The sequence below is a fragment of the Argiope bruennichi genome, chromosome 6 (genome assembly GCF_947563725.1).
Source record: "Argiope bruennichi chromosome 6, qqArgBrue1.1, whole genome shotgun sequence".
In the NCBI taxonomy this organism is placed as follows: Eukaryota; Metazoa; Arthropoda; class Arachnida; order Araneae; family Araneidae; genus Argiope; species Argiope bruennichi.
Genome location: NC_079156.1, coordinates 9,265,569 through 9,281,992, shown reverse-complemented (window position 1 = coordinate 9,281,992; position 16,424 = coordinate 9,265,569). Strand labels below are relative to the sequence as shown.

Here is a 16,424-nt window from a genome sequence, read left to right as displayed (position 1 = left end):
AAATACTATTTTATATATCTAATTGTTTTCATTCAATGCCATAGATTTAGAAAACTTCAGACTTGTATCATCGAATCGATAAAAAGAAGCGTAATCCGATTACATTTTATTTTAGTAAGCAGCTTTTCATTGTCTGCAAGTTTCATTTCAATTTATTTAAAACAGTAAAGTTGAACATCCTTTTTTAAAAAAATCTGTCGGTTCAGGGCACACTTCTGAATCCCAAAAAACTCAGATTTGAAATGTTTCGAGTTCTCCGGGGGAAAGAGAAACCATTTAGGCAGCTTTTTGGATTCGGTACTCAGAAAAGAATAATAGCAATTCTAAACCACAAGAAACAAAATGGTTCATTGCTTTTTGCCTTTATGAATACAATATTTTGTTAATCTTTCTGTAAGTATTTTCATTTATTTTAGCTTCTTTGCCATTCAAACTCCTTTTTTATGTTTTCTTGTTTATCGTTAGATAAAGAACAGTTTCACTATTAAGTATCCTAGAAAATGTCCAGAGATGAATAAAAACGTTTATGAAATATTTTTCTTCCTAACTTTGTGAAATCTCGAAAGTGAATTTTTTTTCCTCATTATGACGATTCCTTTTCCTTTCTATTGATTAATGTTTCTAATCTCGAATCCATAAATTTCCAAAAATAAATAATCTCATTCGTGTGATTGTAAGATGTATTCTTACTTCAAATAGCCATAGCCTTTCACAGAAACTATATATTCAAATACTGGTCTTCTGTATATACATTTCCTCTACTGTATGGTGTTATAATTAAAATACGCTCTTCTTGAATATAGAGTCAGTTTGCACTTTTATATCTCACGTTTAATAGAGGCCGCGGTGGCCTGGTGGTAAGGTCTCGGCTTGTGAACCGTAGGGTTTCAGGTTCAAGACCCGATTCCTCCGAAGAACCGTCGTGTAAGGGGGTCTGTTGCACGTTAAATCCGTTATGCCAAACGTCCTCCCGCTGGTGTGGTGTGGTGTGGCGTGGAGAGGGGGTGCCAGCTCAGGTGTCATCCTCGTCATCTGACCGCGGTTCAAAATTACGAGGTCCGACCCAAAATAGCCCTAGTGTTGCTTTACAACGGGACGTTAATATAACTAAACTAAACTAAACTCACGTTTAATATTTGCAATTGTTAATAGTAATGCATTGATTACTATGAACAATTGTTAATGTTAATGCGTTTTATTCAATGAAAATAGGCAGTAAAAATTAGACAGACTTCATAAAGTAAAAAACAATTGAAATTTTAGTAACTAATTGTTTGTTTGCATTATATATATTTTTCTTGCTTGATGCGCTTTATCTTTATGAAGCTCAAACGTTTCAATCGATTTTTTACTCACTCCCTAATGTTCTAAAGTTTAAAATTTTTCAAACTTGTATATTCTTAATGACATAAATCCATCCAGTAGAAAATATTTTTTAAATGATTTTGATTTAATAGTACGTATTTCAATGTGTTATAAATAAGTAGTAAATACATGAATTATAAAAAAAAAAATCCCCATTTTTCATTCACTTTTGAAATAGTGTTTTAAAAACTGCTTTTATGATAAGGTTTTGATAAACCTCGCGGAACTGATAAGAAGAATGAACAAAACAATAGGGCAAACTGTTTATACTCAACTCGTGCACATGTGATAAAATATTTGCTTGGACAAGATTATTCGTTTGAAAGAATAGTTTGCTTTACTTTCGATTTAATATTAAATTAATTTTCAATAACCAAAAGCGTTTCATTAAAATTCAGAACTCCCGAATTTTCTACTGTATTGGGAAACATAAGATAAAAGAGTAAAATACAGAAGCGAAATGATCAGTAAGATTTGAATAGTTCAAAAAATATTTTGTATTTTAAATAATGAATATGCTTTCTTTATAAAGAGTGGCGCTGGGAAATTTAATGTTTATCAGAAAAGAAAAATTGCTTTCTGCTGAAGACTGATTCTGAGATCAACATAAAATCCAGTTGCCGTATGCAATAAACTGAGGACAAGAAAGCGGTTTTATCTCATCAAATGAAATCCAAGAATTTCTGTGAGGCTGAAAAGCAATTTCTCCCGATTGCATTCTTATTGTCATTCGTTCACGGATTCAAGTTTGTCGGTGCGCCATTGCGAAATATTTTCGCATCCACGGAAGATTAAAGGGAGAAAATTTCTCAAGTCTGTATCTTGCGTAAATTTTATTTTCTTATGTATTTTGGATTGCGTGATATTAAAAAAATTGAATATGAATCAAGTTATGAAATAAATACCTATGGCCATATGATACTCTAAATCTGGTGATTCTCGATAAGTGAAGGAAACCGCTGAAGGAGGATGGGAGAAGGAAATAGTAGAATGCGGCAAATATTGTGGATTAAAGAATCGAAGAAATTAAGTCATTGTGAAAATAGTATATTTGTATTTTTATTTTGTATTTACACAATTCATTCTATAATTACAAAAATGAAATATTAATCTCAAATGTATACGAGTATACAAATTAAATTTAAAATTGATTTCAGTGAACCCGTTTATATTTCTTTATTCATCACTTTTCACTCACAGTTGTGCCATTTTTACTCATATATTTCCTATCCTCGGAAAATAGTTGAGGTTTCCTTTTTATTTCTATATCTCTATTTCAATAGGTCAATTATTTCCTTAAAAGTCTTGTATAAAAAAAGTCTATTGTTGTAGACTGTTTTTAAGAGGTATATTGTTGTAGACTGTTTTTAAGAGGTATATTGTTGTAGACTGTTTTTAAGAGGTATATTGTTGTAGACTGTTTTTAAGAGGTATATTGTTGTAGACTGTTTTTAAGAGGTATATTGTTGTAGACTGTTTTTAAGAGGTATATTGTTACATACTATTCTTTTAAGTCTTGCTCGTTACATGCTATGTATATAGATATCAGAACAGAATTGTAGATTTAATGATCGATAATTTGTACTCACTTCAGTTTACTGAAAAAAATAATAAACTCGTCTTAATATTTAAAACGATAATTTTATTTTTTACCATTATCACCTAAAGTCCCATTCAAGGTGATTTCACAAAATGCGAATTTCCTTGAGAATACTCTATCCTGCTCTGTTGTCTTCGTAGAATGCGTTTCAATATAAAAGCGCGAAATAATCATAAAAAAACGAAAGAATTACTAACATTTAAGAACCGCACTTGATGCATTTGAGTGCCTCCTTTCACCTTTTTAGTTGTTTATTATTATAATCTTGATTTCAGAAGATTTAAAAATACGTTAATTATCCGCAATTCAACTTTTTAGAAATTTATAAAGCTGCCTTGTTTAATAAACTTCATAGGGATATCTATTTTGAAGTATCGTAGTTTTGTTATGTAAACTCTGAGGAAAAATGTGTACTTTATAACCTAATGGATGACTGCTGGAATATACAGGGTTGTCGAATTCAATGTCGTATATTCAGGAAACACTGGAACCAGTACTGGGACTCCAAACGAAATAAAATTTCACGAGTTTAGTAGCACAAAATGGAACGCTTGTAGAAATCGAAAAAAAAAATCGATGACATTTTTGACAATAGATGACAATAGAGCAATTTATAAGGGGATTGTTACATATTTTTTTACTATTCCAGAAAGATTACATTATTCATTTTTTACTCTCTCGTATACGAAGTACAAAATATTGTAATCTTCAAAGAATTCATGCTCGAGATTTTGATAAATCTCCACGTTTTTCCGTCAAATTTTGCGCGAACTCCGTTCAGAATAAGTCTGTCTGCTCGACTGTTCAAATATAAATGAACACGATAGCTGCAAAACGAAGAGAGCTAGAATAGATAAAATTCCGTGTAGATGCCTACACTACGGATGTCTACTGTACAAATGTGTAGACATCTTTAGTGAGGTGTCTGTCTACACATCCATGGTGTAGAAACCTATCAAATTTTAAGCTAATCCAACAACGGGTTGACCGTACGTCGGTTTCATTTCCAGATATATGAAAACGCAAGTAAAAATACGCAATGACTTAGATATCAAATTTCGTATGTGATTTGGTGACTACAAATGTAGTTCTGTGTTAGATTTTTGTTTCAAACGGATGAGAAAATCGCATTTAAAACATAAATTCGATTTTCGGATACTATTAATCGCATGACAGATATTCGTCACGGAAACGTTCTTCAAACGATAGATTCTTCAAAAAAGCTAACTTCTTGTCAAAAGTTAATATTTTGTAACTAATCTGCACCAATGTCACGCAAGACATCCTCTGGGATAAAAAGTTTATTGGAAATTCTTTCGAGGTCATTCCCTTCAGTTTTAGTTTTGATATAAAGCTACTTTAATTTAGTGTTGAAGATGCCGGTGTCCTGGCATAGGGGTAGCGCGTCTTCCCCATGATCTGGTCGTCCCGGGTTCGAGTCCCAATTTGGGCATGATTATTATTCTTCTGTGTTCTATCTGTGAGATGTGTGAATGAGCACCCCTATAAAATGGGGTTGTGCAAGAGAACGCATGAAGAAGCTAAGTCGTACTCTTGGTCCTAGTTGGCGCTACTGAAAAAACAAGAGACGCTCCCTATCGGTTTAAATCACTGACAGATCTGTCAGCGGGCTTGTGAAGTGCCATAAATAACAACAATAGTTTTGAACATAGAGTGTTTCCGTCAAGATGCCATTTTTATGCAAGATACTGCACACCCTTACTTGATTTTCTTCATTCAGACTCTCTTAAACGAACATTTTAAAGTAGACATTTTTTTTTTCAAATATTGTGGCATCTACGATCTCCAAATGCGAAAATGTTATCCAGATTGTCCTCATATAATGACTGTGAGTGCCTTTGAAATAATCTGTGGATTCTGTATCTAAATGCACACGATCGTTGATCAGTAACATCTGTTCATCCCCACAAGAAGTCTTAGAAAGTACAATTTCCAGATTGGATAACGAGATTAAAAACCATCGAGGATTTGCTGAGCACGCATATTTGGTGTTTTGCCAAGTGAACATTTTTATTTTGTTTGTTGGCGCAGATTATCTCGCATGAAATTATCTCCATTTTTCTGTGTTATTTTCAGTAATAGAACTTTCTGAATTGTTGAATTATATTTTTAACGACGATGAAATAATTTTTTCTGAATATATTTAAGCAACAACAAAATTTTTCTGTAAAATTAATCATAAATATTGGAACAAGGCCTGCTTATTTATGAAAGTTGAACGTTTTCTTACAGAGCTCAACGCTGCTAGTAAAATTCTGTTGCGTTCGAAGTCATAGAAACATCTAAAGTTTCCTGAATACGTTGATTAAAGAGGGCCTCACTATTAGTGAAATTCTGCTTCGTTCAAAGTCATCTTCTAGAGTTTCCTTTATACGTGGATTTATTTCTATCAAGTCTTTGTCTGCTAGTGAACGCGGTGGAATATGTTTCCATTTAATCAGCATTTTGTTTCCTTTATATGCTTTTAAATGTTACTCTTTATATGTTTATGATTTTATGAAAAATTTTGCGAAATGACTTGATTACACAATATTTCTGGCACAAATTCATTATTTTGCTCTATGGACTTATGACTGGAACTTATGATTCCTCATGCACATCATGAGGAATTCTGAGTTCTCTTTTGAAAAATTTATTTGGTAATGTGTTAAGCTGTTGAAAAGTTGCAAGTGATAGTAAATGCGATTAATTATAGCAAATTGATTTTTTTAAAATAGCTAGCTAATGTAAAGCCGCCTATTTTGAGGAAATTAAATCCTCAAAAATGAATGATAAGAGAGGAAATCCTACGCCTTAGAGGATTTTTTTTTAATAGAGCACGTATCTTCAACCCTTTATAGGGTATAATTCCGGGACATTAACAAATACAACTTTTTAGGGTTATAGCATGATAAATTGATGATGTAAATACTAAAACATCAAAAGTTCGTTGAATTATCATTCAATTTATGAAATAAGGACTGGCAAATTTGCTTACCAGAGATCGTTCTGGGGAAACTGAAAGTGGTAAGCATATTTACCACTGAGCATTAATAGTAAAAAAATACCATCGAATGTTCAATGGTAAATATGCTTACCACTTAATTTTAGGTAATTTAAAACAACTTCATGCATTTTTTTTAGTTGTAAGTTTATTTAGTTTTAGTTTTTTTTAATTTGGAATTCAAATTCAGTTGTTGTTGTTTCTAATGGCACTTGCCATGCACAAGCTCGCTGACGAAGTCAGCGATTTTAAGCCAAGGGAGCGTCTCTTATTTTTTAGTAGCGCCAACTAGGGCCAAGAGTGCGTCTTAGCTACTCACACATCTCATTCGCTTGCACAACCCCTTTTTACAGGGGGGGGGCACATTCACACATCTCACGGATAGAAAGGAGGAAGAACAACCATGCCCGTACCGGGACTCGAACCCAGGACGCCCAGAACACGGGGAAGACGCGCTACCCCTTTGCCAGGACGCCGGCTCACATTCAGTAATGTCTTACATTAAAGTTTGAAGCTCATTTTACATTTGTTAGGCTGGCTAAGAGGATTGCTACATTGCGTAAAAATAAAGCTGTTCCAATGCAATGATGCAATTTTATAAATAACATCTTAGCCATGTTTTGCGTTAAGAAATAAACTAAAATGACTTAAATTATAGCATTCAAATAATAAATATATCAAAAATAAAGTCAAAATATGCATAAAATCATTAACAGGAAGATTCCGAATTTTAAGAAATTTCAACTGAAATCAACAGTATTTGTTCATTTTCAAAAGTGAGTATTGAATTTAAATGAAATAAATTCAATAAAAAATAATAATAATTAAATATTACAATATCTCAGATATAAGGAATTCAACACAGTGGTATTGCATTTCTGAAAACTTTTACAGGAGTTTTAATGACAAATGTTAGAACTTAATATCTCTATGAAACCCCTTACATCGTAAATGGCCAGTGGTAAGCATATTCACCACTTTTGAATATAAATAATATTTAATATAGATTTAATGTACTTCAGAGCTATTAAGGTAGTTAAATCGAATTTTAAGCATCTGATTACCCTGTTTATCAGTTAAAATACTTATTTCAGCCCTCATAAAAGAACTTTTGCCGGTGGTAAGAATATATAGCAGAGAACTATAAAGGGTTAATATGTAATGTATTAACAGAAATGGCATCTTACAAAACTTTAATTTTTTTCAGAACCAAATGAAACGGATACCAACTGCCAGCGCTCCTACTACTCATCTCCTCAGGGATACATCTCTGTTTATCCTAAAAGAAGAAAATGTCTTCAGGAAGGTGAGTATTTTCCTTCATAATTGTTTAACGAAATGATGTTTACTCTTTTATATGCATACATGTAATAATTTCTTTCAGTACGAACCTTTCAAATTATAATTGAGAAAGTATTTATTCAGAGTCGTAATTATATAAAATGATGCCGAGGGAAATATCAAAATAGCACTAATCGCTCTCTGTCTCTCTCTTTAAACTCCAATAATTATATTCTCCTCCTTCGAAACTTTAATTTAAGGAGAGGAAATATGCATTAAGATGAAGTAAATAATAATTAAAAAAATTGTTAGCTAATATGATGTTGCCGTCGATGCCACTTCAATCATCTAATTAGATTGGCTGAATAAATTCGATTGATCTAAAATCATTCCTAAATAATTCAGACGTAGTTTTCATTGCCTAAATTTAAATCAAATCTATTTTGTTAATTTGCCAAATTTTTGCATCGTTTTTCTTCTTTTAAAGAGATCCTCCATCCCCATAATCCTTTTAATCAAGGATTTTAATTTACTTTTAAGCAATCAAGAGGTAAGTAGTGATATTATAGCTTGCAAACATTATATTTTCTTTTATATTTCTATGTGATTTGCATGCGCTAATTTTTATTTCGGAATTAGATTTGATATACGATATTTATTAAAAGAACATGAATTATTTAAGAGATTTTCATTCATTCTACAACAAAGATTTTATTTGACATTTTATAAGAAAATTATTTTATTATAGAAATTAAGTACCCGTTGATTTAGATTACTTATCTATGAGATATAATTAAATCTGCAATCTTTAATCACTTAATCAAAGCAATTATTGTTATTAGAAATCTTGCGATTTTAATATCTAAAGAATCTTTATGCGTATATCATATTTATTTACTTATCGCCATTCAACCTTTTTCAGAAATAATGCAATTTGCGGTTGTAGCGATCTTTCTGTGCTTCTTATTATAATTATAGGATAATTTATATTTCAAACTTATTACTCGCACGGTTTTATGTGCAAGAGTTGTTTAAATGGCTATTATGACTGTTTTAAATACATTAAAATGTGCATTTTATAAGACGGTGTTTCAAAGGAAAAGCATCTCCAACAATTAATATTTCATTCAGTTCTGAGAAACATTTCAGAACTGGAAATTCATTTTCAGTTCTGGAATATGTATTTATAATTATCACAATATTTTATTAAATATTTCATATTCTTTATTAAGTATTTTTCCGTTTTTTAACTGAACCAAATTTTTGCATATTTGTAATTTTATGCTTTTATTTTTACTGAGTAATCTGGTGCACTACAGTCAATATAATATATCTTGCTAAAAACTTACCAAATAAATAGCTTTTGCTTTCAAAAAATACCAAACAGTTACTTAATACCTCGGTTAGAACTAGTAATAGAAAATTATTTAGATCAATTTTATCCTTGATCAAATTGTTAAATAATCTCGATGGAAATATATATATTTTTAGAAAGCCATTCTGTTTAGCGTCTTTTTAAAATGTAAATAGAAGAGCCTTGATCACTAACTGCATTCAATTCATTTTCATTTTATTTAAACAACAAATTTCAATACCAACAGTGTTATAGTATATTTTTTATTGACGCTTTTCTTTAAAAAAATGGAAGAAAAGAAATGACTGCTTTTAGTCCAGCAAAAATTAAATAACTTCATTATATTAGACTTCAAAACATTACGAAATTAAATGCGATTAACCACTGTAATTTTTTTAAAGATTAATTGGTACAATCTTATACAAATATTTATGTAAGTATTATAATTTAGACATAATAGTGTAAAATATCGATGGTTTATTTCAATTATAATAAATGCATAGATTTATGATTTAATTTGTAATCTTCCTCGATTTTTAATGACCAATATCAAGTAGTGGGAAAGAGAAGTAGTGAACAATATTTCGTATATGATTCACAAATAAAAATTCAAAGTCAATTCCAGTTTTATGGCATATTTTTCAAGATATTTCTAAATTGAAATGATCAATTTAATGCCAGAAATGAAACTAATTTTCAGAAAAGCCTTTTAATAAAATATAAAAGATAAATCTATTATTAAAAATAAAAATATGTAGAATTCAAAAACTTAGAAATCTAGTTCAAAAACGTACTTTAAAAATAATGTGCATTTTTTTTATATATAAAACTATAATCCGTGATTGGTAATATAAAATTTGAACTCAGTATTGATTTTCCTTCTTCAACAATACAAAATCAATGATTTAACTTGATATGTTTTCATTCCTTTCTTTTCTTTTTTTTTCTAAATGTTGTTATAAAAAAAGTATACCTCAAGAATTAGATTCTTTTTTTCAACAAATGAAATCCTAACAAATAATTCAGCAATTGACATTACAATTATTGAAAATATAAAATGAATCAAAATAGAATGATAATTAAAATCTGTATATTTTATGTTAAATAATAAAGAAATTTTCTGAGCTTAAATTAATTTAATAAAATTTCAAAAATATCATTCCGATATTAAATAAAGCAACAAGATTAGAATACTGCTCTAAAAAAGTAAGATTTTGGCATTCAGCTTCAGAATATGAAAATATTTCAAATATTTTTTGAGATTTGTTAAATTTATATTTTGAAATGAGTCCATGTTTGACTAAGCATTCATTGACAAATACTGTGTAGCAATTGGACTATACATTTTACTATACTTTATACTCAGTCTACTTCATTTTATTCTTTATATTCGTATACTGAAGACCAAAACAAATCATATTATGTTAATATACGAGAAAATGGAAGGGGCAGCATTCCTGTTGATTAACTGAATGCTTTGCATTTTGGAAACTCAAAATTACAAAGTTTGAATTTTGCAAATTTCAAAAATTAAATTTAACTTCTTCTTCCAAGAAGGAAGTTATTTCTTTGATTATCTATTTTACCTAAAGGAACAAAAGATGATTACTTTTGAATAAATTCTACTCGGATTTAAGAAAATTTCTTTCACTAATCAAGAGATATGAAATAAAATATGTATTAAAAGACACTTGAAATAGAGTAAATACACTTAAAGAAAAAAATTTTTACAGTTTCCTTCTTTTTTTGAAAAAAATATCACCACGATTAATTTTATCCAGAGCATGGACTTCGGGGCAAAAGTTTATATTAATGTTAATAAAAGACAATTTGGAACGTAAGAATAACATACAATACTCTTGTATGCTAAGATTATCCATGATTTTTTTTGTCTACACAATGAAAATATTTTTAAGCAAACTTCCTTCTTAAACAAGGTAGCTTAAATTACTAAATGATTCACTTTATTTTGTCTGTTCACGTTTCAGTTTACAATTTCGTGTTCTAAGGAAATAACATTAATTAAAATGTGATTAACATTTCAGTAAGCTGCTTCCTTAGATCACCAGACTCGCTTCATAGCCGGAAGCAGTTCCGAAAAATTGTGTTTAGTTAAATTAAAGGAATCTGTGATTTCATTTTCTTTCTCGAGGAGTAATTATCCCGGCTCTGAATGTTATTGCACAGAAATATTAATTGACAAATTCACGTGTTACTTCCAAAACCTTAATAAGTGAGCCAAAGGTATTAATCTTCCCTTTAAGGCTCATAAAAGTCAAAGATGTATAGATATTTCAAATGCATCCATTTATCCTAGGGGTATTTATGAAAGAGCATGGATTTAATTTATACCAGAAACCTATCACTTTTACGGCTCAAATTAATAGCTTGCAGTTTAAAGATAAGTTAGATTATATTTCCACAGCATGAGAGATGTTAGACGATTTTAAGAATGCCGAGAAATTATGAAAGCAATAAAGCAATGTTTGTTGTATTATTCAGCTGAATCTACTCTCCCTTATTAAGCCTTTACTTTCATCGTACTGCAACTCTTTGCAACATTCACGTAAACCTCCTCTTCATTTTTTTTTACGTCATGAATTTCGCATATCGTTCGTTTGAATATAATAACTCAAGAACGTAAGCATCTACATACAGTGGCTCCCAAAATTGAGTATACACTATACTCTTTCTTCTTTAATTATATTCTTTTTGATCTTAACATTCTTATTTATGGCTAATATTTATAAGAACGACAAAATATACATTAACAAAAGTATTAGGCTAAAAAACAAAACGAAGGAATCAATAATATTTTTATTTGAATTGGGGGACCGAGAGAAGAATTTCACTCTCATCAAGTTTACTGATAAGAAATGAACTCTGCCCTTCCCACGCTATTTTTTAGCCAGTGGTCAGTGGTTTGAGGAGGCAGGAAGCGTAATTTGTTGTTTGCAAGAAAATTCATTTGAAGTTCACTAAAAATAAAGAATAGAAATGCCTGTTCTCTACTGTCTTCCAAACTATAATGGAAACTATAGGAATGGCCCAAGAGTCAGTATTTTTTCCTTTGCTAAAGAGGAAGAACTTAAAAAGAAAATGGTTAAGTGCCATACATCGTGATGGATTTTTTCCGACGCGGCATAGTAAGGTAAGCTCATTTAACTGTTTGAAAATGATGCCAAAGTTTCAAAATGAAAAATCTTTTATTCTCACTTTAGAAGTCTAACTGCTCGATAATATCCATTATTCGTGATTTTAATCAAGTGCATTATAAAAAGAATTATTTCCTAAAATGCTGTAATGTAGGCAGTATTATTGTCAATAATAATTATAATATTTGCCATAATTATGTTTAAATGTTTTGTTTACTATTATATAGCTATTCTATAATTACGCTTATATTGTTAAATTTTATTATATATCATAACGATAAATACCTCAGAGTAAACAAAATGAAATCTCCATACCTATGACTACACACTGTTTCATGTTGTATATTTGCTACTGTATTAAACATGAAAGGAAGTCAATATTTACGAATAATTTCCGTTACTGTAGGTCTGTGAATTACATTTTAGAACAAATGGTACTGAATGAAAAACTAGTTATTTGATTCGAAGTCAAGAAAATTATTAAATTTATCTCGTAAATATCCCAGACTAGTCACTGGAGCAATTCCATCTCAGATGCCAAATTGAGCCTCTTACATCTTCAACATTTCTGAGAAAAAATCCAGAAATAAAAAAGGTGAAATTAGAGCAACAATATATAGAAAACGCTCTCCAGGAAAGCATAATAGAAAAAAATAAATACGATAAAACAAAAGAATTTAAAAATCTTGAAAAACTATAGCAGCGCATTTCTTTAGTTAATTTGAAAAATTTCTGGAATATCATTCATAAAGAAAACAAAATTTTATTTGTGAATATTGAATTAAGTTCTGGTCCTGAAATTGCATTATCTGTCGTATTAAATGATTTATTAGTGGTGCCAGCTTTTGTTGGAAAAACATTCCTGTCAAATATTCCAAATATTTCTTTACTAATAAAAGTCAATAACATCAATAATTTAAATGAAATATTAGAGCATCTGCCAGAAATGGAAAAAAAATTCATTGCTGAATTCAGATATTTTTTCCCAGATTCGTGGTTTCATGGATAATTTAAATATAACCCAAGAAAATTTAATCAATGTTATTGCATTTATGAAAGAACAATCTGCCTTGATTATTCAAAATGAACACAGTAAAACAGATACTCCAATGAAATGATGATATTCTGCTCATTATTTTATTCAATGGCTCTGCATGCATATAAATTTGCCAGAAAGTCTGTCTATATTTCGTTACCTCAAAATTACCTTAAATTTAGTAAAGTTATTTCCAATAAAAAATAATGATAAAATATATAATTAAATGGCAGCCAAAGAAAGCTATTCTAATGTTTCAAAGATTTATTTAATATTCTTGAAGTGTCAGTAGTATTGAATATTGTTTCATTGAATATTGTTTTTATTGCTTACTTAAAGTTGATGCAACAGCAAATATTCATAAAACTATTTTTATATGGAGTTATTTTGAAATACTACAACACAAATATTGTAAATGTAATTTTATATTCTTATATTATAATTCATAAATTATGTACCATATATGAAGAGGAATTTTTGAAATCAAAAGTATTTAGCAGCAGAGATAATTTTAATAATTTTTTGCATAAGGAACCAGTGCATGATTATGGCGAATGCATTTCAGGACATAAACCAGAAAATGTTTATAGAATGGCAATTTGGTCTGCTGTAAATGCAGTACTGAATAATTATTGCAAAAAATTCAATGACAATTTTTAAAGCTCTTCTAAAGCTGGAAAGAAAAGAAAACTTAATAAAGACAAATTTAATAAAGTTATTTCTAATAAAAAATAATGATGAAAGATATAGTTAAATGGCAGTCAAAGAAAGCTCTTCTAATGTTTCAAAGATATATTCCGTATTTTTTTGAAGTGTCAATAGAATTGAATATTGTTTTTATTGCTTACTTGGAGTTGACGCCACAGCAAATATTCATAAAACCATTTTTATATGGAGTTGTTTTGAAATTCATCAACATTTTTTTTCATTCCTTTTTTCTTAAATAAATTGTTTTAAATCGAAGGGACCTGTATGTATTACCTTGCAAATAATGCAAGAAAGGTAATACATACTAAACGCTTTACCCCGGGGTGATGTGGAAAGCGGTTGCATTTTAATTATTAATGAATTCTACGATATATGTGTGTTGAATTGGATGATATGGAGGTATATGAAGTGATATTAACAAGTGAAAAGTGATTTCACCTGACATTCTAGCGCGCACAGACTTAACGTTAAAGGAATGAAGTGTCACGTCTCGTTGTGACTTCAAGGTAAGACCGCAGATGCCTTGTATATCGATGGTTGTGGTACAGCAGACGAGCGCATTTGTTTTCACGGAGAAATTATAGGAAATCAAAAAGCGCCTTTTCTGCATAAACAAACATTCGTTCTAGTTGCGCATCAAACGAATTGTGAATACTTCAACAATTGTGTACTTATATTGCTTTTTTTTGCTGTCTCACCTACGGAGCACACTAATATTTAGATAAACTTAAGCTCAAAGATTCGAGGTTCCAGATTTTACCCGTTCGCCCCACATATTTCCTGTTTAAAAAAAATCTCTTTGTAGACTTTTTCATTCTGATCTACCCGCCAAAAAATCTTTAGAACTAAGCCAACCTGCCCGCGAAAGAGATAACTCGTAAGTGCAATGATTTAGAAAATTTGGTACATGGCCTTAAAATAGAAACTGTCGATACTTGTCAAATATTGGATGAAATCCATCTGCTCTCTGTAATGCCCGTTCGTGTGCATGTAAAGAAGGTAATTAAAAACTGCTACGAGCTACACGAATTGATTGCATTGGGAATATTGTTTTATGATTAGAATGACAGAACTGTGTCAAATGTAGCAACATTTCCGCCCAAGGGTTGAGTACCTGTTATCGATTCATCTGAATACAAATAAACGGAATCACTTAAAAACGCAGTAAGCTATACAGATGATATTCGATGCGTAATCTTCACTACGTAACTAAAGATCTGTAGTAAATTTTGAACGTTAACGTTAAAAAAATATACGATCCGATTAATGCATTATTCTTAACATTAAAAAGATATACGTACGATCTGATTAACGCAAGTCACATATTGTTGGAACTAAAGACTCTCCCAAATCATTTTTGACTGTGATTAAAACTTATAAAATTTAACCCTGAAACGAAGATAATTGCTTTCATTTATTTTCAGAGCATTCGAAACTCCATAAATAATTTTTATCAGTCGCAAAAAATCGATCTTTGATTCGATATTTATTTATCAGCAGACAAAAATAGTTGGAGAGACACAGATGAAAATGATGTAGATGTGAATTTATACTGTTTTGATTTAAAAATAGATTTCAATTTGAAAATAGTTCTAATTAACTTGGGTAGGTCATCCATTTTTCTTTCCACCAAAGTGATTCGCTTCAGAGATGCACCTGTTCCTTCGCATTCGACTTGCAACTCACAGATTGTAGAGGGACGAGACGCTTTATAATTTTATTATGAGGTAAATGAAAATAATAGACGAGTTTCAGCAACAGTTATTTTCTAGGTCTCACAGTTCACAAGACAAAACAAACCCGAACACGAAAATACTCGACACTCAGAATACAATCTAATAATGACCTTCCTCTCCCAAATAAAGGATCATGGGAAATATACCTTGATGTTAATAAGGCAACGCCATCTCTGTATCAAAAGAGAAGGTAGTAGAGTTATATCACCGCGAAGGGATAATAATTCGAAGGAGCCAATTTTTGTGAAAGTGTGCGGAACCAAATATTGAATATTAAATAAAGCGAATGAGTATGGATTTCGCGATTGAATGCGACGTCCCATAGACTGTCGAGATTCTTTGTGTGTGTGTGTGTGTGTGTGTGTGTGTGTGTGTGTGTGTGTGTGTGTGTGTGTGTGTGTGTAGGAAGAAAATATATCAACATTTTTATCATTAGTTCTATTTTTACGCTTTATCAAAAGTAATTAATTTCAGGATCCAATTAAATATAAATATAAATTTTAATTTAATGTGTCGAATGATTATCATTTTTATAAAACAGACGTTGAGAGGTCAATTGCAAAAAAATTGCTCGGCCAAATCACGACACTATTTTCTCATATGCGTGATATTGAGACTTATTAGAATTTTTGGATTTATGAAAACACGCATACACACGCACACATTTCCCCTACTAGAAATAAAAATGGATTTGTAGGTAACATCAGCTGCGAATATTTTAACACAAAACTGAGTTTCGAGTCATTTGGAACTTTTATTCTTTTTTTTAATACATTTTCAATGAAGTGGTTGACTTCTTTCCAATTATTCTCTTTGAAAATTTCATATCTTAAGTTACAAAACGCATTTAGGATGTTTCGTTTGAACCTATTTCGTCATTATAGACAAATTACACGGAAGACAATGGATTATTCTAATCCATTCTAGTTTTATGAATTATTTTGTGTTGTCTATAAATTTGGATTCCATCAATATGTGAAAATTTTTCTGTCTTCGGTTGCGAGTTTATGAATTTTTTTCGTGGATAATCGAAACAGTCCATTGGATTATGAATATTAAAAAGCCTATATCAAATAAGTTTACAATAAAATATAAATATTCAAAACAATAATTGATTTTTTTTTTATTTTGTAGTTTCAAATGCTTGAAACTATACATCAAAATAAACACCTATTTATTTCTACC

At 30.2% G+C, this 16,424-nt stretch overlaps 1 protein-coding gene across 6 annotated transcripts in view; it reads left to right on the top strand.

The window, feature by feature from the left end:
* LOC129971045 (uncharacterized) overlaps positions 1-16,424 on the top strand; it is a 183,808-nt gene that overhangs the window by 86,636 nt on the left and 80,748 nt on the right. For all 6 annotated transcript variants that reach the window (XR_008784748.1, XR_008784750.1, XR_008784749.1 and 3 more), the window contains exon 4: positions 7,177-7,275. Coding sequence is in view for 1 of the 6 variants with exons in the window: in XM_056084512.1 (XP_055940487.1) it covers positions 7,177-7,275 (99 nt within the window). In the remaining 5 variants the exon portion in view is untranslated. The remainder of the gene's footprint in view (positions 1-7,176; positions 7,276-16,424) is intronic.